The following is a 23,071-nucleotide window of genomic DNA, read 5'->3' as shown; positions in this document are numbered from 1 at the left end:
GTGAAAGCTGCTTTATTATTAATATCTATCGTCTGCAGGGCAGCCCGGTGCAGGAGGAGAGGAACGGCCCTCTGCCTCCTCCGAAGCCTCAGGAGTCCTCCCCGAACCACACTGCTCCTGTTCCTGGTGAGCTGACAGGACCTCATACACCTGAGTACATCTTTAGTTTATATATATATATATATATATCAGTGGAGTTCTACATTATCTCTGCACTAGCTGCTTCTGGGAGAAAGAATACATGAAATCACAACAGTCTTAATAGGATTTAATAAACATAGGACCACTTTCTCCAGGTTAGCAAAGGACAAAGACCTTTGTACCGACTTATATTAGCACACAAATCAAGTTTCTGCTGAAGTGAAAGCTAGTTAAAGCTCAAAATTCTCTAAACTTCGCAACGGCAAAAAAATACAATGTCGCAGGATGATTGGACAATGATTGGACGAGCTACCTGCCCGCCTGCCTTCGTGTATTCTGCCCGTACATTCATTTCACGTAAACAGAGTCTTCCACAAGCTGCTAGCTTGACAGCTGTGAGTAGTAACAATAGCCACGTTCATTGTTTACGTTCAGAAGTTGCCGACTTTCTCGCTAGATTTAGCGTCTTTTGTAGCGTCTACCAGCTTCGAGTGCCACAATGTCCAGACTCATGAAGGAACAAATCAAACTCTGGAGGACAATAGCTACTTCTGATCTCCTTCCTTAGCTCTGTTACACTTGTTTAACTTGTGGAGTCGCGGCTCGGCAATAAAAAGCCTTATGGGGCTCGTCATTGTAATATTGATTCCTTCAGACAAGTTTTGCCTACCAGGGTGATGTAATGAGATTTGTTCTTTGCGCTGTCTCTCCCGCTTCTCCTCAGAAAAAAAAATACGTCAACTGATATGACTCAGCTTTTAGTCAGAGCCCAGATGGTCTGTGAAGCTCACCGGGTTCTCGTACGTGTTGAGTACACCAGAGGACACAGACACATCTCGATGGTGTTCCTATAGAATCTGTAGAACAGCAGCAGCAGCCGTGTAATAACGCTGTTATTACCCTGTGGGCTTCCTGACTAGTGGTGTTTTTGAGCAATGTTTTGATGAGCTGGTCACCATTTAGTTGAATCCTAATACTCTTCTGGGACGCAGAAAAGAACCAAGAAATGCTAACAGACGAGAAGAATTCCTACCGAGTCAGCCGTATACCCGGCAGCTGTGTGTGTGTGTGTGTGTGTGTGTGTGTGGCTCAGTAAACTTCTCGTTGGCCGATCACACACAACAACAGACAGCCTCCGTGTGAAATGGTATCCAGGCAACAACAATAAGGAGTAGCACGGGTTGTTCTCTCAGAACCTTCATTTGCAGTTTGGTTATTTTCTCCAACAGCTTTAAGTCTTTCAGAAAGCGGCATCTGTATAATTTATTCACCCACTGCATCTCTCTCTCTCTCTCTCTCTCTCTCTCTGTCTCTCTCTCTGTCTCTCTCTCTCTCTCTCTCTCTCTCTCTCTGTCTCTCTCTCTCTCTCTCTCTCTCTCTCTCTTGTCTCTGTCTCTGTCTCTGTCTCTCTCTCTCCCTCTTCACCTCTCTCTCTCTCTCTCTCTCTCTCCCTCTTCACCTCTCTCTCTCTCTCTCTCTCTCTCTCCCTCTTCACCTCTCTCTCTCTCTCTCTCTCTCTCTCTCCCTCTTCACCTCTCTCTCTCTCTCTCTTCACCTCTCTCTCTCTCTCTCTCTCTCCCTCTTCACATCTCTCTCTCTCTCTCTCCCTCTTCACCTCTCTCTCTCTCTCTCTCTCTCTCTCTCTCCCTCTTCACCTCTCTCTCTCTCTCTCTCTCTCTCTCTCTCAGAAAAAGGTCCTCTTCAGTCGGTGCACAACACACTCAGGAGTCTCTTCACCTCTAAGAGCAGACAGACAGAAGGACAGTCACAGGTGTGTGAATGCACTTGTCTTTGTGTGTCTTTTTGTGAACACATATACAATCAGAACGTCCTCACTCCTTAGTGACAGACTAACTCACGAACTAACTTAAACTAACTCAACGTGTTGACTTTTGGTGTCACACCGGACACAGACAGCGGTGATCTGGGTGAAAGATCCTCTACACTCGCCATCATGTCGGCCTCTAGAGGTTGTCAACAAACGTAAACATGGATCGTAATAAGCTGCTTACACAAACAACCCATACAGGACGGTTTGTTAACAGCAGCTGCACGAACAGTCTCTCTGTCATGTTGGGAATCCTGCTCACTAACGTCTTTGTATGTTTCTACACGTCTGTGTGTTTTACCTCTTTCTAAAAGCTTTGTGCCCTTTTCTCTGTTCAGCCGACTATTTTAAAAATGTCTGGAGTGAAGAAATGTTCCCTCGTGTTCTGAACCATTCAAATGCAAATGACCGCCCACCCTTTAGGCAGAGCCATCCCAGAACCACACAGGCACCGACATGATATAAATATTTATCCGTTATTCTTTCGCAGGCCGAATGTTTCATTACGAGGTCTGCGTTCTATTCAGGCAGGTACGCTCTTATCTGATCGACAGACGCGTATGAATAAACAACTGCCTCCTCATCCTCAGACAAAACCCCCCGAAGTTGAGCATCGAGTTCCTTTCAACCTTCTCATATGGAAATAAGGAAGTCGGACGCTGGAGGTAGAGTTATTACTCGGCTTGGCGGTGAGCCGGGCTCACAGGAGAAGTAATACATGTCATCTGTTTACACGAGCAGGAAAACACACATTGGAAATAAGCATTTGCTTGCAAGATTAGAATTAGATTTCTGTGCCGCTGTGCCTTGTGTATTGCCAGTCTGATTTTCTATTATGTTTTTTGGACTCAATCCTATTCCTGCTTGGGGGGGTTGTTTCTACAGCAGGGAGCCACGACTCTACAGCGCGGATATCAAATGAGACACGCAGTACGACATTTCCAGCAAGCGATCGAGCCAAACCGCGGCTGAATTCTGGCTGCGAATCAGTCATTTGTCTACTTTAGCAGCCACCGATGGCGGGTAACCACACGCTGACCTTTTAGAATATTATCTGGCCGGTGCAACGGTGTCGGCGTCTTGTTAATTCTCGCGTTAGTATAATTTCTGCGGTTACAATGATAAACGAAAAGAAAGGGGAACGCAGGCGAGCAATTACTGATTCAGATTAAAAAACAACGAGGGACCTTGTGAAAATGTCAAACCTTTTTCATTCACTTGTGTGTGAATGTTCAGAAGGTCCAAAGACGTAGAAACCTCACTCCTGTTTCACTGGATGAGCTGCTGGAGCGAAGATCTGAAGAAAAACTGAATGAAAGCAACCGGATTACAATCAGATGTGTGTCTGCAGTTTGTCACAGTTGCTGTGAAAGATGTTTCTGGATGACACATCGTATGTTTTAAAGAGGAGTTACTATCTCTGTAGACGGTTTAAAATACAGATGAAATGCTTGTAATATTCAAACTATATTTTAATTTGAATGCATTATCTTTTACAGAAGACAGAAATCCAAAAGTAAATGCTGAGTAGTCAGATTGTATTGTGAAAGAGATTGTGCTTTGAGTTACTTTCCCTTCGCTCCCCTCATGTAAGATCCAGACGAGGTTTTCTGTACTTAGAGGTGACGTAGAACACAAACATGTCTCACCACTCATCGGTCTCGTCCTTCTTCTCTGTGTCTCCAGGAGCCCTGTCCTCCCCCCCTGTCAGACACAATGACACCAGAGGAGGTATGTCTATGATGGAGGTTTTAATTCACCTGTGTTGAGTCACCAAACCTAATTAATCTGATCATGTCTTCAGTTACTACCCAACCTGTGCACATGCAGAGTGACAATGACCAACGTCCAACTGTTTTAAGCAAGTCGGCAACTGTTTCTTTTATGATGTGAGCTTTTTAGTTTTTTAATCGATGCGTCTCGTCCAACATTCATCAAATGAACTCGTTTGCTTTGCTACTATGTTTAGTTTTTCTCCATTTCTAGACTGGCACTGCCGAGGGAAACGTATTTAAAATCTATAAAGAACAGTCTCCGAGGTTTACTTATTGTGAAGTCAAGGCTGCATTCAAATCCATGTCACATGTAGGTCGCTGGTGTTACAGATCTGTGTCACCTTTGAGGAGACGACTCAGAGTCGTGGCTCTTTTTAACTGCAGTGTGAACACAGACAGAATTCAAAATGAGACTCCTATTTTTTTTTTTTTCTTCATCGGAGAGCACCCAAACAATGTTGTGCCCTCCAGTCTTGTTCTGTGTGCTGCTCTCCCTTTACGCTTCCTGGCACCTTCCCAAAAAAATGCTCCGTAACATCAGCCCTGTCGCAGCAGGCGGAGGCTTGTAGGTGAAATCCATAGAGAGGCTAAAAGGTGTCAGACATCCTGAGTCTCAGTGGGGAGGCCGGCGACACGCAAGGACGCAGCACAAGGTTTCAAGGTGTTTCACAGCTGCAGGAGCTCTCCTCAGTGGTCGCACACACCTTCACTGGAACACCAGCACACAGCTCAGTATTTAGAAGATCAACGGCTAATATCGTTGCCTTATGTATGTGACTTTTATATAAATACATCCTGATGTTTCCCTCAGGGCGGAACTCGTTCATTTGAATAGAAGGGACATCATTTCCACCTCCGTGACCTCGTTTCTTTATTCGCTGCTGCAGATCAAAGCGTGGGAAGAGGCGGAGACGGACGAGCCGATGGAAATCGATGAGATACGAGTCGACCCTTCCCCTTTCCAGCTGGTTGAGAGAACGTCGTTACACAAGGTTGGTGTGGAAAGACACAGATAACCAGCGGTCACGGAGGTCAGGAGATGTTAGAATCCTGGTTCAACAGCTGTTTGAGAGCACCTCGCCTCCTAACTAGTTTACATTCTGTGAAAACAGGATGTGGGCTCGGGACACGGTGTGGAAAAAGTGAATCTTTAAGACAGAGACGTTTCATCTGATGGGGGTGTTCATGTTAGATGTGTTTATCGGCGGGGAATTTAAAGGTACCCTGTTGAACGTTTTTAATCATAGAGGAGTAGTGGTGTGTGTGTGTGCATGTGGGGTCGGAGCCCGGAGTGGTGAGGTCGTGACGTGAACGGCTTCTCAGCAAAGAATTGTGATGAATGTCGATCAACAGTGACGACAAAGTCGCATGAATTCAGATGTGACTGTTCAGACGAGTCAGACCTGTAGCTGACACATTAAAGTGGCCCAAATCTGAGTTGAAAAGATCACATTCTGTGTGATTCGTCCTGTTTACACCCTCAAATGTCTTCCTACATCACATCACAATGTGCATGAAGTGACTTGGATGGTTAGCCCGCAGCCGGGTTTCATTGCAAAGCGTGACTTCGCCGTGGACAAGAAGCGAAGAGTTCAGCACCTCGAGCGGTCGTCGATGCTGCCGCTCTCAGCTCCTGACGTTGTTTACTTCTGTAACATCTCACTCAGCTGAGGATGAGGATAACCTTGAACCATGAAAAACACTCGGCCAAGACTCGGATGTATTCTCACGGTGCCGACGCAGAAACATTTCATTTTCTGTGACTGGGAGCGTCATCTTATTTACAGCAGTCGGGTCGTTACATAAACACCCAATCACTCACATGTGGGCGTTGTGCCTGTTGGTTCTAGACAAAAGAAGCGCCCACGGGTTGAACTTCACAACTCACTTACTTCCTGACCAGTACAGACACAGAGAAGCTCCACTGGAACAGATGAAGGATAGTCAGTGTTCACTGTGCGGGCCAACAGCAGGACATCTCTGTTGGTTGAGCTGTGTTTTCTAGAAGCAGGTTGTGATATTGAGGGTTTGTTTTTGATGTTCTTACATCGTGGGCGGATTCACTTAAACACTCAGCGAGGCATCTCCAAGGATGTCTCAATTCCATAAATGCATCTCGAGGACAGAGGAGCTGTGAGCAAGGACGCACAGATGTGTCTTTTTGGCATCCGTGATAAAAGAGCTGTGTCACACCTTTTTTTTATTCACGCTGCTTTAAAACGACAGCTCCGAAGCACGGGCGTCTTATTTAGTTCAAATGCCCGCTGCCTCAACTCCTCTCTCCTCGGGACTCTTCCTCGCCTCCTCCGCTCTCATCTCAGGTGGGAGGGGCCTAAGACCCAAGGGTAAGAGGCAAGGAAAGGAATCAAGGACGTACAAACTGAGAAGTGATAGGAGCCCGCTGAAATCCACTGTTTGTGTGGAGACAAAGAAATGATAGATTGATTTGATTATTCAGTGAATATTTGCTGTTTTTCTCAGTCGTCTACTATAATAAACCTTTTTGACTGTTGATATATTATTATATATATTAAACTGAAGGTACCATTGCTGTTGTTGTTGTTTTTGTATCATCAGTGTAACTTAATTTTCATGCTAATATCCAGAATATTCATGTACAAAAAGGAGTTTTATGGTGGAGGTGTGCCGATGCATACCAAAGAGCGACCTTAGCCGTAGAATGAACAGAATACTTTGAGCGTGGAAACCTTTCTTTCTTTCTGAGCTTCACCAGCTGGCTTTCATCTCTCTGTCTCTGTCACATCGTGTCTGAACTGAGGAGCTCGCAGCCTGTAAACTGTCCGGAGTCTGAGAGGGAGAAGTTTGTCCTGATCTGACGCGTGACCGCTTCTCTCTCTGTCTCTCCACAGACTCACACCTTATTCTCTCTGCTGGGACTCAGTCATGCTTATGTGACCAGTATCGGCAAACTGGTGGGAGTGGTGGCCCTGAAAGAGGTGAGAGACTTCTGTGTGCTTTCTCTTAACTCAGCATCTGCCTGATGAAGGTCGACTGGAACCAAAAGCAGCCAGAAAATGTGATCAGATTCATTGATTTAAATCCTAAAAAGCCCTCTTTCTTTTTAATACACTCAACTTTTTAAAGTCTTTTTCTGTCTTGACTTTGGAGGAGAAACAGCTTCTATCAGTTTGTTGCTTCTGACTTGAGTCTCATAAAGCTCTTTAAATAATGAATAAGTATTTTGTTAGCATAATCAGTATTCCTCATGTATGTTTCAGGCTTTCCTTGATTTACTTCATTCCTTCTGACTTCACCCGTTGGTGTCTCCGTCTCCACCTTTTGTGTCACTCCTCCGTCCCTAAACCTCATTTTATTTTGTTTTTCTTCTTCCCATGACTCACCAAACTCTCTCTCTCTTACTCCCTTTTCTTGCTAACTTAACTTTCTTACACTTCACCTCTCTCCTTCTTCTTCCCCTCCATCTTTTTCCCTCTCTCCTTTATCTCCTCGTCCTCCTTCAGCTCCAGAAGGCCATCGAGGGCTCCACCCGCTCTGGCGTCCGCCTCCGCCCCCCCCTCGCCAGCTTTCGCGCCCGTAACTCTATTCCCAAACCTCCACCCTCTTCTTCCGCTGCTCCTTCCTCTCCAACCTCCACCTCCTCCTCCTCCTGCTCTCCCTCAGCTCCTGCTGCTCCCCAGCTCAAACCCCCGTCTCCCCCTCACCCCCACCATCATTTAAATGAGAACGAAACAGAGGTGTGCATCGAGGGCGGGACCTTGGAGGTGGAGGAGAGCAGCAGCAACTCAGCCAGCAGGAACAGTTGCTACAACAGCAACCTCACCCTCCCTTCTTCCTCCACTCCTCCTCCTCCTCCTCCTCCTCCTCCTTCCTCCTCCATCCCTCCTGCCACCCTGAGACCCTTACAGAGACTGTTTGAGGGAGATGAAGAGAGTGATGATGAGCCAATGGTGTAGATTAGTCAAGAGTGATGGTTATGTTTTTTTTATAATGGAAAACTTTTTTTTAAAAGGTGTGAGTTGTTTTTCTTCCTGTTCTTAATTTGTTGCTCTGGTCTCTGGACACGCATTTACCTCTTTCTGTCACCACTTAGGTAGAGAGAAGATTTGAAACAGTCTGTTCGCTTAAAGCTCCTCTTCTGTTAAAGGCAGTTCATCCGACTCTCACCGAGTCCGTCTGCTCATTTTCACAGATCTTAATAATCTCCGTATGTGTTTTTAGACACTTGTCCTGCCTCACTTCCTCCCCGTTGTGTTTTCGGGTTGTCCGTCCGTCCGTCTGTACGTCCGTCCGTCCCGTTCTCGTGGTATCTCAGGAACGCCTGCAGGGAATCGCTTTCAATTTAAGAATGAATCCCTGAAATGTATTATTAGTATTATCATTATAATCATTATATCATTAGTGGCACCTCAAGGCAAGCTAACCTACCTTATGTGTGTATGTATACAGTATATATATATATATATATGTATACATGCACACATATTGACTTACTCAAACATAAATGCAGAATTAAGTTACTGCTATAGTACAATTATGATCGATCATATCGCTCTGTCACAGTGCTTCTCAGCATGACGTATGTTTTATTAACATAATATACTGAACCCAGTGAAGCGCTGCCCATCAGTTCTATGTTACCTGATCGTTAATGTCTTTAAAATGAAGAGGTTTTCATCGGATGAGAGCAGCAGCTATCTATGTTTTTTTGAACTGGCAGCAGACAGTCTGGCCGGCAGTGCACTGATGCAGCTGCTCAGTCTGCTGCGGAAGATCGTCCAACGCCCCAAAACGACCACCGAACTGTGTGCTGACCTTGTGAACGCAGCCTCAGAGCGCATCTCTTCACGGTTAAGTTGATAGATGGTGCAGCCAAAGGCTTCAGAGGTCCGACTGATTTGTACTCGCAAGGATGCCCTCCACTTTCAGCCAAGACTCACATGACTACTTTAGATTATTATTATATTATGAATAATGTTGCACAAAGAAATGCGTTTTCATTGACGTCCTTTATGCTCCAAAAACAGTGACGGTAACAAAGTGATTCATTCATTCATTCATTCATTCGTGACAGTGAATGACAGCTGGCATTTTGTCACATAACATCTATATGTGAAATGAAGATGAAGACCTATGTTGACACGGAGATATTTCCCAATTAATGCATTAATTGGGCTAATAAATCACCTCATTAGAAAACTATTGGATATGGATGGAGCTGTCATGATGATTATTGAAGCTGCTCATGTGAGACTGTTGGTGTTGGTTCTTATTCTGGTTCTTAAAACCTGAGGGCCACAACGGAAATGTGAAATGCTTTTTGTGCACCAATCTAAAGTGACTTAAGAGTCAAATAACAGACACTAACCTCGTGTCTCTTAGTGGATGTCTGATTGATGATCTCTTGTTTTTCTTAAATGCACAAAATGTTATTTTCTGCCGCCGGTGTGTCTCAAACACAACGAGGACAAAAGAGTTTGTGACGTCGTGAAAGAGAGTGGCATCATGGGAGTTGTCTTGTTTTTAGTCAGCGTCCACTAGTCAGGGTTCCTTCAGTGTTCATCGTCTCCTCTCCAAAACAAACCGGTTATTAAAACTGGTTCCTCTGGTAATTTGGGATCCTGATCAGTTTCTCAGGTGCTGCCTTAAAAGTGTTTAAACCTTCAGATTTACCAAAAGCCTTTTCTCTATCTTTGTGTGATTTAAAATGTGTGTGTCCATTTCTTAAGAGGTCTGAGTTAATGTCTTGTGTCTGTCTGTGGTTGTGGTTAATGTATGTAGTTATTTATCTTTTAGTGGAGTCAGATGTTATCTCAAAATGTATATAACTTTGAAAGATGTAGCGAAATAAAGTTTTACAAAGTGAAAAGCTTGAACAGTTTGTGTTTGCCCGTTATTCTTCCAGGTCAGGTGTGTTGTACAGACCAGGACTGAGGAAAGGAAACGCATTCAATCTCCTTTACTCAGTCACCTGGAACAAGAACTCACCGCAGTCAATAGGGCAGAAATATAGATCTGTCTTTCTTTAGAAATCTCATAAAACGATTGAAAATCTTTCACTTTTTTCAATACAATCAACACAAAAGACACAAAAATGTCATTTTTGAGTTGCTGGGGTTTCAAAGCTGCTGAGATTACATAATTATTATTGTGTGAAGTATAGCTATCAGAAACTGGGCGGAAATTTCATTCCCCATTCTCTGTCACTCTTACCACTGAATCAACCTTTAAATCGGCATTATAACACATCAAAAGCACATTCGATCGATTGTTCAACTTTATTTGGACGGGATGACAGGATTTTCATCAATGTGTTTTGTTTTTTTACCTTTTAAAGAGATTTTGTTCAGAATTGACAAAATCTGATTTTAACCATTTTTTAACACACACACACACACACATACTAGGGTTCAAACCTGGGTCCTTGTTTCTTACGCTTGGATTAAACATTGATTCGATCTGCTCTGAGGAGCTGCATGGTACTGACAAAGAATGTGCTGTCTTTTAATCCAGCAAACGTTTAACTTGCTCTTGCAAGTCCTTCGGATATTATTCAAACCTCGATGCCTTAAAATGTCTTTGGGTCTATTGGTCCGTGCTTGGTCTCTATTATAAATACCTCCCTATGGTCTTGTTGTGTCCCAGCTCATTTTAAACATGCAGTAGTTCAGCCTCTCCTGGGGAGAAAAAAAAACTAACCTTGATCCATTGCGTGGTGTAGTTGAAACAGCTCACAGAATTCAACATTTTAGATGAATTCCAATGTTTTCCGTCAGAAGCGGTCCAATACGGGGCACCCTGGACCGGTTCTCCTCCTATATTTTTTCAGTGTTGCTTGTTCCTTACATGTCTGAAACGGCTGCTCTTTCCTGTGGTGTGCCTCAGGGTTCTGTCTTGGGTCCTATATTATTTGCTTTGTAAATGTTTCCTTCAGGTCGTATTATTAGCACATTATCACATTAAGTTATCTGTTTCCAATGTTATGTCGATGATTAAGGACTGGACGGCGAACAACTTTGTGCAGCTTAACACAGATAAGACTGAGGTTTTTATTGCCTCAGAAAGTATGCCCTCCAATGTTAGTCAATGTATTGGGTCTCTTTCTTCTGCTGTACAGGCAAATCATAGAAATATATTGATTCTATTTGACCAGTCTATTCATTTTAGTCAGCATATCACATTATTTTACATACATCGTCAACACTCAGGTCTTTTGTATCACTACCTGAACTAGAGATGAAAAGTCACCTCTTTATATCATCCCGGCTGGCCAACGATTCCCTTTTCACTTGTCTCAGCAAGTCGATTCTGAACCATCTCCAAATGTTTCAGAACTCTGACTCACATCACACCCATCTTATCCTCTTTACATTGGCTTCCCGTCAAGTTCAACTTTAACTTTAAGGTTTTACTTTCCACCCACAGAGCCCTGCTGACCAGGAACCTCTGTGCATATCTGACCTGCTCCATCTTCATATCCCCAAAAGGTCTCTAAGGCCTCCTGACCAAGGCTTAGCCTTGAGCTCGACTGAACACTAGCACTGACCGTGCTTTTGAAGTGGTCCGACATTATGGAATGCTCCTTTTATAGGCATTCAATCCACAGTCTCTGTTGCCCCCCCCCCCCCCCCCCTCCTGTGCTGGTACTCCTATCTGCTTCAAACTGGGGATGTGCCGACCACCATCCACTGCAGCTAACACACTGACTTAATACACCGCCTATGGAAAAGTACCTCATACAACCCCACTTCAAAGTCCTTAATCACTTTTTATCTCGTGTTATTTTGTTAGAGTCGGTGTCACTTCTTCTGGACGTCTCATGTTGAAAGGACTGTCACTTTTAGGCATTTAGTTAGTGCTCCTCCGCAGACTATTTACAGGATTTAAAATGACGGCGATCTCATTGTGCAAGAAAACTTCTCTCTCACCTGTTTTGCATGAACTCTACAGAAGTAATTAAAGTGATTGAACACCAGTGTGATTGTACAGCACGACTGACATCTCAGTTATTTCGATCGGACAAAATAAATCCCATTATAAGCTTCACTTCTGATCGTTTCCTACAGTCTTTGTTATAACTCTAGGACAGAAAGTGTCCCTCGTATGCTTGGACACTCAATGATTTACAGGATGACATCTCTTGAGCAACGAGAGGACAAACGGAGGACAGATGATCATTGCAGGTCTGGATCACTGTGATGCTTGCTTCCTTTGTTATGTGTCTGCAGGCACAAACCATTCTGTGCCTTTCAGGGTTTCTTTTTGTTTGACTTAGTTGTGACAGATATGGTTATACTTCTGTCTCAACTACACACAACTCCACTTTACACATCCACATGAAGTCACTAAAGCATGTTGCTTTCAAGAACTTCTTCTACTATGCAGCATTTATTCATCATCTGTATTTTGATGTCTTTGAAATGTAATTTACAAAAAAACGCACCGCTTGCCACTGACTTAATGAAACAAAGACAAAAGCCAAAGACACACAGAGATCCTCCAAAAGGCAGCGGCACTTCTGTGCCTCCAGACGAGGAAGAAGTCTACATGGTTTCATGAATGAGGCTGAACTGGTAATAAGAACAGTTTAAGTTTTAGTGGAATTGATAAACTACCAGAAAAACTATCACAGCTCTGTAAAGAAAACCTCTGACCTTCACCCTGCAGCTTGAAAAAGAGGTGCCATGTCATTGTTCACAGCGTTTTAAAAATGCTTTTCTATGTTTGTGAGGGACCAATATGTGATCTTGAGTGTTAGGAAATCTTTTTCTGGCACTAGTCATGTTAATCACAAGACGAGTACAGATCTGTGTGCATATGTGTGTTTCTGTTTCCACTTTTGCAACACACTGTTGAACAGAACAGCACCAAGAAGAATCTGTTTCCCAGAATATATATATTTAACACACGAACAAAGCTTCATACACACTATACATACATACAGTCCTACATTCATACAAATACATATCGGTTTATTGGCTTTTTTATTTTATTAAAAAAAGCAATTTTGATATATTATGACTTTGTATACTGTGTTATACTGTTAGGGCTAGGTCACTGTTAAAAAGCATGCACTTTCTTTTGGTTGTGTTCAGATCAAGTGCGACGCCAATGAGTCCGTGTGTCTCATTTGAATCAACGAGGGTTCAGACAAGCTGTCAATCAAATCGAACAGTTCTCTGTGACCACGTAACGTCCGTGATCCTGCAGGATGTTTTGTATGTGACACGCTACACCTGAACCAAACCGCCCAGAATTGTCTGCAAACACTGTTTGACCTTGTTGTGTCCATATTTGTTGTATTGCACTGCTACTGATTTTTAACACGGCCCTTTCATTCCTCTTCTTGTTTGTCCTTTTTCTTCCTTTTTTTTTGTTTGTTTTGAGGATTCCACATTTCCCGGAGTAGCTTCGGGGGGCTTCTTGGCATTTAGTCTGTGTTCGTTACATCCCACGTTTTCGCCTGAAAAAGTCCCCTTTCCTCTGACTCAAAGTGGGTATATAGTCGGGAGGAGGTTGGGGTCGTGGGATAGAATAGCTTGATTGATTATTGATGTATTTATTTCCAGTTTTTGTCAGGCCAAATGATTCAGTTTGTTGTAACATGAACAACAGAGCCCCTCGTCCGCCTCTTCGTCCTACTCTTCTAGTGATTGGACGGTGCAGGGCGTGACTTGAAAGGGCATCCTCCCGCCGACCGATTCGGCCATCTGTGCTGGCAGTCCTGGGCTTGAGCCTCTGGTCGAGGGGACCTCCTCCCTCAGCGGGGACGGAGTCAAAGAGCACGGCTCCGGCTCCAAGGTTAATGTTACCTCGTCTACCTGTGAAGACAGGAAATGCGGAATTTAAAAGAAAGGTTTGAGATGCTGCAATTCAGCTGTGCCAGGAGAAAATACGGCTCTGTTTTATTGGGCAAGTGTTTGTATGTTTCCTCACTTATATTTTATATATATATATATTTATATATATGGATGGACGTAGATGGACTGGTAAATCGAGAGCTTTGCCTTCCGACTCAGCTCCCTCTTCACTACAACGTAAAATTTCCCAGGATACTTGAACTCTTGGGGCAGTGACTCTCATCCACTGTCTTCATTTCAATCTAACCTCATTGAATCATCAGGTTTTTTTAGGACTCTGGGACTGCGGCAGAAGCCAAAATCCAGGGATTGTGGCTGTTCCAGTTGAAAGAACTCACCTTTGTCAGCTCCTCGTCTTCCTCTTCGTGCCGTTCAGGGAAGCCTTCATACTCGAGCTCCGGCTCCTCTCCGACTGTCTCCACCACGCCTCCGACCATGTCAGCCAGCTGCCCATTCATCTGCCCGACAATGTCCACCTGCAACCAGTTAAGTTTACTGATTCAATTGCTTGCTTGTTTCTGTTGCACCCACTTTGAACTGTAAGAAGATGCAACAGGTTACTGGCATTTTAACACGTGTTAGTTCACACACTGACAATAAATCCTTCAGGTTTACTTCCTGGTAACAGTCACAGAAAGAAAGAAACAGAGACAGAAGTCAGGAGGGAAGGAGGTTGGAAGAGCAGAATATGAGCTCCCATGTCCTGACCCCAATGCAGGACATCGGAGAGACGGGACAAATACGTAGGAAGGTACAACAGACACAGATGCTGAATCCAAATGCTTAGAGTTGTAAACTTGCGGACTTAACAGCATGCTACTTTGAAGACCAGGCATTTTTTAAGGGTGTCCTTTGTCAAAAATCCATCGGGTCTGCTAGAGGCTGTCATGCAGACTTTTGGCAGTGCTCCATGCAGACATTCAGCCTGTTTCCTACCTTGCTGACTTCCCTGGCAGTCTCTCCCATCATTCATTGCACTACAGCTGTGTGCTAAATATGCCTGCTGATATAAACAAATCCAGATCCAGAAAACAAAAAAAAACAAATTAGCAAAGAAGAGTGTCAAACATGATGCAAGAAGACTAAAAGGGCTATGCCTGTGCACAACATTAACATCTATGATGAGTGCACTCTTTCCACCTTTTGAAGACAGGTGCCTGAGGAACGACATCAAAGAAGCTAAAACCTCGGCTTCCTACAATAACAACAGTGTTAAATGCGTACCAAGACATGCCGTGATTCGTTATGTAACTGTTAGCCCGCTTCATTCTGCAACAATGACTGAATGGAGATGCCTGTCCTGCTTGCCTACGTCTGTACATACAGTCTCACGCCCCCCTGTTGCCCTTTGCGAACTTCGACCGAATATATTAAACCACCATCTAGTCCGCAGAGTCTGTAATCCGACCATTTGGATTCAGCAGGGGAGTGCCTACGTGGTGTGGCTCGACCTGCGCGGCTCCCCACAGGTCAGCCAGCCGAGGGTGGGTGGGAGGACCGAGACTGTGGATGGTGCTGTTGGGAGTGGCTTGGAGAGAATGGGAGGCGCTATGTAGCCTGTGCTCCATAGACTGTAGTCAGAGATAGGAAAGGAAGAAAAGACAATTAATGAGATTTGACTGTAAAATAAGCTTGGCCGGTGGCCGCATCTGTTGATTTAAAAAAAAACTTGTCTTGTCTTTGTCTTTTGGAATGAAGATATGGCCACCCACTAGAGATTTAAAACACGCCAAAGCCCCGCAGCTACTGACATTTTAAGCTTCTTCAGAAATAGACAACAATGCTACATGACAACACATTTCAGCTAGAAAGGTTAGTTAGCCTCGTCATGCCAAAACAAATGACAGTCTTTGCCAGAGACTTGTTGAGGATACTTTTGTAATGTTTTTTTACTTCCTTCTAGTCACTAATAACGGTATCTACTTGTAATACCCTTTAAATGAGGATTCAGGGAAAGTGGGGAGATGTCTCAGGCTCTTATGCTCACAAAATTGACTGACTGATTGAAAAGCTTTATTATATTGTAATGTAACATATTCAATGGTCTCATTCTGAAGAGAACCCCATAATAATACACACAGCAACGCTAACGAGCTCATTTCTATTGTGGTCTCAGATCAGTACACCTTTTCTAAGACACACTCCCTGACCTTTTCAAGTTATTATTTCATAACCCTCAGTCTCTTAATGAGCTCTGAGATGTACCAATGCTAGAGCCGTCAGCGAAGCAGAACGAGTCTTTGGGTGTCACAGTTCATCGTGACTCACTACATTTGCAGAAAACCCCCAAAAAAGCCACACAGCCGGCACAACCAACCAGTTTACAGGATCCGAAGTAAAGAAGCTCGTTCTTTCATTTTATTGTTTACTCAAGAAGGAGCAAAATACATTGTGTGTTTACAGCATGTTAAGCTGTGTTACCAACAGCCGAGACACGAGTCCCAGCAACCCTGCGTCCGACAAATTACTTTTTACACTGAACAACTGATTCAATAGAGCTGTGCTTAAGATCTAGTGGCTAGTTCTAGCGATACGGTTGCAAATTGCAACCAACTGAATTGAATACCCCCTCGGTTCACCACTCCTTTTTCAAAGGCCCTCTCTAGTGCCAGCGTTTGGTTTGTCCGTTCTGGGCTACTGTAGAAACATGGCAAAGCAACATGTTGTAGTCCATGAAGAGGACCCGCTCTCTATGTAGATATAAACGTCTCATTCTAAGCTAACAAAGAAAACACAACAATACTTGGTTTCAGATGATTACACATAGAAATAGAACATGAGTAGAACTGACATTGAGCTGTCCGCCACTCTGACCATCCTGCTACTTTGATTTGAATGGGAGTGTACGTGCTACTCCCGTCCTATGAATTATACATTAATGAATACATAGCTATGAATCCTGTATTCCATTTCTGCCGATAGATCCCCAGAAGTCCCACTCGCAGCTCTATAAAGTTGGCCAATACATTTAGAAGGAAACTTGATTCTGATTTTAACTTTTTCAGTAGAACAAGATGTTTCCCCCTAACCTCCCCTAGCTTTGAGTTCCCTACATACAACCATTAAAACCTCAATCATGCATCATCGGCCAGTCACTTCCCCACTGCTCCCTGCAACACCGTCCCCGACTCCTCATTTACAGGATTTATTACAAGAAGAACATTATTAGTGTCTAGAAGAAAGACTGCTGAATTGCTAAATGCTGGTAGAATATAACTGCTTTGTTATTTGTGTTGGAATGATGATTCCTAGCTGGAATGTGTTGTGATGCAGTAGATCACTTTAGCATTGTTGTGCCCAACTAAGGAAGCTGAAAAAGCACAGCAATGCTTTCAGCCAAATGCTAACATGATGTTTACGATGTCCACCATCTTAGTTTAGCATGTTAGCATTATTAGCAGTACGAGTCAGCTTGATTGGCATTAGTTTTAAAGGTATTTGGGCATAAACTGACAAAATGTTACCAAAGTTAATGGCAATTGCTGTTGAGGCATTTAATTAAAAACTGCAAATATGATAGTCATTGTGATGAAAGGGCAGGTTCATCAGAGTCAGAGTACATCATCTCAGAACCATGCATATCGGATGTTGACATATTACACTGGATAATCCAAACCACGGATATCTGTACAAAATGTCAATCCATCTAAAAGTTGTGATACTTAAATCTGGAATTAAGTGGTTGAAACAATAAATACATGAGCCATGCGCCGTTTATTTTGCGATGTATTCGCTGATGCAAGTTGGTGCTGAGTAGCAGCACTACTGACCTTTTACTTAAGTTCATGTTTTTTCTCTTATTATATGTATGCAGCAGTGCTAGTATTCCAGTACTAGTGACATTTGGTTCAGCTGTTGTTGCTGGTAGACCTGATGCCGGAGTCGTTAGTAACACGCTTCATAGGTGGACAGTTTTAGTACCGCTCACCTGTTGTTGTTGGAACTGCAGCAGCTGTTGCTGGTACTGGTGAATATGTTGGAGCTGATGGAGCTGGCTCTGCTGCTGCAGGGTGAAATGAGCGTGGTGCTGCTGCTGAAGGTAACCGCCTACCGTCCCCTCGAACCCCTCACCAGGTGTACCCGGCGCTCCGCTGCCACCTGTAACACCCAGAAAAACACTTAGTGCTCAGAGACACAGTCTGGCGTTTGGAGGCGGTCTTAGAGAGAAGGTCAAATTCTCACCGGCAGCCATGATGTAGGAGCTCGCAGCAGGTGAGACCACGCCCGAGGGCTGGCTGGTGATTGGCTCCCAGGCGTCGGATGACGACAGGCAGTACAGGCCCTGTGAGACGTAGGTGTGAGGCCAGACGTCCGCCGAGGAGTGGTGGAGCACCTGGTCTGTACGGGGAAACGCAGACAGGTGGCGTGAGTGAGACAAAGGAGAACAGTAACACAGGGAAAGAAAACCAAGAACAAAGAGAAAGAGAAGAGAGATGGATTCCCACAAACAATAACTTATGAATTACTTTGCTCACTTATAGATTTAATGTGCTTCCTGTTGAGTTAAAGTTATGGTTCAAGGATTCAAAATTGGTCTTTTTTTATTACTTTAGATAAAATAATTAGAGCCGTCGGCCATTACAGAAGTGAAAAGATTTGAGCAAATTAAGAAAATTTAGAAAAGACATAACATATACTGAGCTTTGGGCAGGTTTGGGATAAAAGCATTAGACCGTATAAAGAAGAGACTTAAATCCAACTTCTGACCCTGAGTTCTTGATTCAGTCCTTAGTTGCTCTCATGAAGCCAAACACAGGGACAAACCTGCCCTCATGCAAAAGCAAAATACTTTAATAACTCCTATAGAAGTATGATTAGCTGATCTGCAAGCAGTGTTGTTATCATGGAGCACAGCCATGCAGGCTCACATAGAGAAGAAACATTCCCTCAGTCCTAATGCTGCTGTTTTAATCGCCACTGTGTGTGTGTGTGTGTGTGTGTGTGTGTGTGTGTGTGTGTGTGTGTGTGTGTGTGTGTGTGTGTGTGTGTGTGTGTGTGTGTGTGTGTGTGTGTGTGTCAACTGTACATGTGTGCTGGATGCTGGATCAAGCACAGTACAGAGCCCACATGGTGCTGTTAATGAGAGCATGGCTAAGTCCTTGTGCTAACCTACAGGGTCACTCAGGGTTTGGACGGCGCCACGAATCAAATGCACTTCGTCAGATGTTTGAACAGCCAGAAAGACAGAATAGTTTGTTTTGTTTAGGTCTTTCTGAAGTGATCCGGCCTTTCCTGTGAGGTCGGGTGGGGTTTCCTAATCTTGCCTGAGTAAACTGCTCTCTCCCCTTCCTTTCCTTCTGTTTATATCATCCTATGTGCAGCTAAACTGAGCAGACATCTTACCACCTGAGGCTCAAACCACAATTTGGGATATGATGTTGTTTCCCCAAACTCTTTGTTTTATTCATCCAAGTGTGTCGCACAAATCTTGATAACGCAGTTCATTTCCTTATTTCAATACTACTCGTCTTTTGGGATTTTTAGACTTCTCTTACTCTAGCCCCCCTCGTGTCTCTCCATCACAATGTGTTCAGATGTTTCAGAAATGACAGGCTGTCGTCTGGATTTGTCATTCGGAAAGTTTTTTGAGTAAGTGCCCGATAGCAGTGAAAGGCAGAAATGTGCAGCTGTGTGGCTGCCCTCCAAAAGTCCTTCACAGCTGGTCGGCAGAATAACTGACTTGGCTGTTTTTAGTTTCCAGCAGGGCTCTTAATTTTTTTCAAAATGTGCATCTCTGCACAATAACAAACGTAATACTTTACCGTGTGGTCCAAATACATGTGATTGAGTGTGAGGAGTGTTTAGAGCTATGACACTGTAAGTCAAATACCGTATCTGTCGCATGTACAATCCAACTACACGAATCACAGTATCAGATCCTTGCAATGGTTCCACACTATATGCCAACGGGCTAGAAGCACTCAGAGCCTGACTCTTGTAGTCGTGCCCAGTAGCCATTTGCAGAAAGGTTTAAGCTGCGGTACCTCTGCTGGTGATGCTCTCCTGGTTGACCTCACTGAGGTGAGCGACGCTGCCCTGGTTGGAGCCGGCTCCCATACTGTCCCCATCCATCGAGGTCCAGCCAAACAGAGTCGCCTCAGAGATGGCAAACTGCTGCATGATGCCTAATGAGGGAGAGCAGTAACAATGGGGAGAGCTTTTAACTCACTGCAACACAATTAGAGATACAGTTCCTCAAACAAATCCCCAGTCCCAGCTTTGCTAACACACACACACACACACACACACACACACACACACACACACACACACACACACACACACACACACACACAGAGTTAATTAGGAGTGGAGGAGAAAATACAAAGTGTTTAGTCTAGTCCAAGCAGGGATTCTGTAAATGTTGCAGACAAATATATGTGTAGAAACAACAAATCACAAATTATTAATTCAACTTTGCCAGATGTACCAGATGGGCCAGAACCAATTAGATTTTCCAGAATTCAGTGAAGAAACATGGTGCACCAGTGGGTAGCAAAAATGAATATGTTGTTATTAATTTACGTAAGTTACGTTGTTACGTTGCGTTGTTACGTTGCTGCGTTGTTACGTTGTTACGTTGCGTTGTTACGTTGCGTTGTTGCGTTGTTACGTTGCGTTGTTACGTTGCGTTGTTACGTTGCATTGTTACTAGTGCTGGGCAAGTTAACGCGTTAATTTCGCGTTTAGGCATTCATTAATTAACGCCGACAATTATTTTATCGCGCGTTAACGCATTTTTTAAATTTATTATAATTATTATTATTTTTTTTTTTAAATTGAAAGACAAGAGACATACATATACATAACAACAAGAGGATGACAAGAACAGTGGGATAAAAGCCAGCAAACATCCTATAGTCAGTCATTTTAGTGCACCTATATGCTGAAATTCACGGTAAACACATTTAAACGGCACAGATCGGGAGCGAGCGAAGGACTTTGAAAGTTAGCGGAAAGATTAACGTGAGACAACATCCGGTTTCTTCAGACGAACATCCGGTTTTCAGAATAAGATGCCAACAAAGTATGAATTATATTCACATTAAGTATAAAACATGCTACCTGCATCTTGTCAAACCAAATGTTATTGCCCTTTTGTTCATATAGCAGTACTTTTAAAATAAAAGTGCGCAATACACTACTTTTGAATTCATTATTGAACTTTGCCATAACAATGCGATTAATCGCAAAAAATCCATGCGATTAATCGCGATTAAATATTTTAATCGTTGCCCAGCACTAGTTGTTACGTTGTGTTGTTGCGTTATTACGTTGCATTGTTACATTGCATTGTTACGTTGCATTGTTACATTGCGTTGTTACGTTACGTTACGTTGCATTGTTACGTTGCGTTGTTACGTTGCGTTGTTACGTTGTGTTGTTACATTGCGTTGTTACATTGCGTTGTTACATTGCGTTGTTACGTTACGTTGTTACGTTGCGTTGTTACGTTGCGTTGTTGCGTTGTTACGTTGCATTGTTACGTTATTATTTTGACACAAACCATTCTGGATATTCTAACCTTAACCACGTAGTTGTGTTGGCAACACAACGTTAACCATGTGACATGTTTCTGTAGGCTGATATGAAACGTATTCATGAAACATAGTTTTGGTGGCGAAACGTCAACAATCAACGTATCAAGTGGTTGGCAGAACAAAAGTTGTCTTTTTCACAATTAATGTCGTATTTTAACTTTGTTTTTTATCTTTTTAACAATCTGAAATGTCAAAGACGCTTTTCAAACCACGCAGATGAACTCAACAGGACTTGTTTTTCTTCTGGTTCTATATGTTGTGTTTATACCTTTCTGACAGCGCATCATGTGCACACTCAGACGTTCCCTCACCTGCAGCAAAGCGAGCCTCCTTCTCGCCGTCGCTCAGGTCGCTGTAAGCGTCGTTCTCCATCCTCCTCTCCTTTTCCCTCTGCAGGTTGTTAAGTCCCGCGCTCCCCGGCGGCCCCGCAGTTGGTTTGCCCCAGCTCTGCCACTCGATCATGTGGGCAACGCGACCCTGGGCCATGGCGGTGGGCTTGGTCACTTTGTCCTTCATGGAACGAGACACACCTACAACAGGTATGGGGGCGGAGCAGGAAGGCCACATTCACACACGCACACACACACACACATACACACACACACACCAGACACACACACAACACTGTCAGAACTACTTCTGGCCCCTGTGGTTGATGACGCCTCCAACTGAGGCTCAGGGGGGGAAAGTAGAATGATAATGAGAAACTGTGTAATGTTGTCGGGAAACTGTTTGATACATGAGACTGTAATAAATAATGCCAGTGCGGTAAGAGAGTGACTCGGCATGAGAACAAGACCTTGCAGCTAGTTTGCATTAATATTATTTTAAGATACATTTTGTAGTCTGTAAGGATTGTAAAAATTAATTTGCACATTTTATTAATTTTTGTTTGTCTTTATGTAGGTTTGTTGAGCACAGTTCGTCTATTTTTTAGCAACGATGTGCTTCGTTCTCACACTTTCACATCTGCTGTGTACAACCTCTGTCTGGCTTAATGAGCCCTCTCCAGCTGGGGTAGTCGGGGGTTCAAACGCGTAATGCCTTGAGAACACAATCGTGGTGTGAATATGTATCTGTTTGGAACAAACCGGCCTCTACCCTTTAAACCGCTGCTGCTTTCAAACGTCCGTCAGTGGAGTTAAGCCCCAGAATATCTACCAGCCACATGCTCATCAACCTCAGTAAAAAGCTTTTAAATGTGTCGCTTTTCCTAATAATCTAAATGAGTCTGACAGTCACCTCTCACCATCTATGATAATGATGCATGTGACTAGGGATGAGTTCCTGGAACTCAACACATTTACTGTGAAAATGAATAATTAGAAGAATTGTCTGCCGGCCACTCGGCATTCAAACAAAGATGTCTTTTTGAGTTCAACGTATGAACCTCGCTGGGATTGAATTAGCTAAAAGTGTAAAATATTCTGATTACTATTTGACTGAAGAGCCTATGAGTAATTCTTGAATAATCAAATAAATTACCGGAGGAATCTGCTCTGTAATAATGCAGACCTTTGCTGAACAGGTCAGAGGTCAGGTGACTCGAGCTCACCATAGTGACAAATTGGACAGGGCTGCCTGTGTGCTCGTTAGAGTTTGTTGAATTGAACAGCGAGGGACAAGGATGACTGCTGAAATGCTGAAGAGACCCATATTAATAATTAAAGCCATTACTCATCTCTTGGTAAACAGAATAAATGAGATTCATTAGACTTTCTGTAATTAAAAACGTGTTGCAGAGACTGAGAGAGGCAGAGGAAAGTAATCCTTGGGTGTACACAGAACGTTGAGACGGGTCCACTGGCACATCTCAGCCCAATTAAGATGCAAATACAGGATTCAAACCAGGGACATGTACTCTGAGTCAAACGCTTACAGAGGCTGATCGATAAAAAAAATGAAATTAAAATCAAACGGGCATGAATTAACAGAGACGGAGCTTCG

At 43.5% G+C, this 23,071-nt stretch overlaps 1 protein-coding gene and 1 pseudogene across 3 annotated transcripts in view; one reads left to right on the top strand and one right to left on the bottom strand.

Annotated features, from left to right (window-relative positions):
- LOC142972037 (chloride channel protein 1-like) overlaps positions 1 to 9,599 on the top strand; it is a 40,314-nt gene extending 30,715 nt beyond the window's left edge. For all 3 annotated transcript variants that reach the window (XM_076112827.1, XM_076112828.1, XM_076112825.1), the window contains 6 exons: positions 39 to 126; positions 1,830 to 1,912; positions 3,656 to 3,700; positions 4,632 to 4,736; positions 6,615 to 6,701; positions 7,227 to 9,599. In XM_076112827.1, the coding sequence (XP_075968942.1) occupies positions 39 to 126; positions 1,830 to 1,912; positions 3,656 to 3,700; positions 4,632 to 4,736; positions 6,615 to 6,701; positions 7,227 to 7,679 (861 nt within the window). In that variant the 3' untranslated portion in view covers positions 7,680 to 9,599. The remainder of the gene's footprint in view (positions 1 to 38; positions 127 to 1,829; positions 1,913 to 3,655; positions 3,701 to 4,631; positions 4,737 to 6,614; positions 6,702 to 7,226) is intronic.
- A 3,699-nt stretch (positions 9,600 to 13,298) lies between these two features.
- LOC142971992 (uncharacterized) lies at positions 13,299 to 21,654 on the bottom strand (annotated as a pseudogene).
- Positions 21,655 to 23,071: the final 1,417 nt, after the last annotated feature.

This window comes from Anarhichas minor, unplaced genomic scaffold (assembly GCF_050575085.1).
Source record: "Anarhichas minor isolate MPS153535 unplaced genomic scaffold, ASM5057508v1 ptg000051l, whole genome shotgun sequence".
In the NCBI taxonomy this organism is placed as follows: Eukaryota; Metazoa; Chordata; class Actinopteri; order Perciformes; family Anarhichadidae; genus Anarhichas; species Anarhichas minor.
This window is presented reverse-complemented; position numbering and strand designations above follow the sequence as displayed.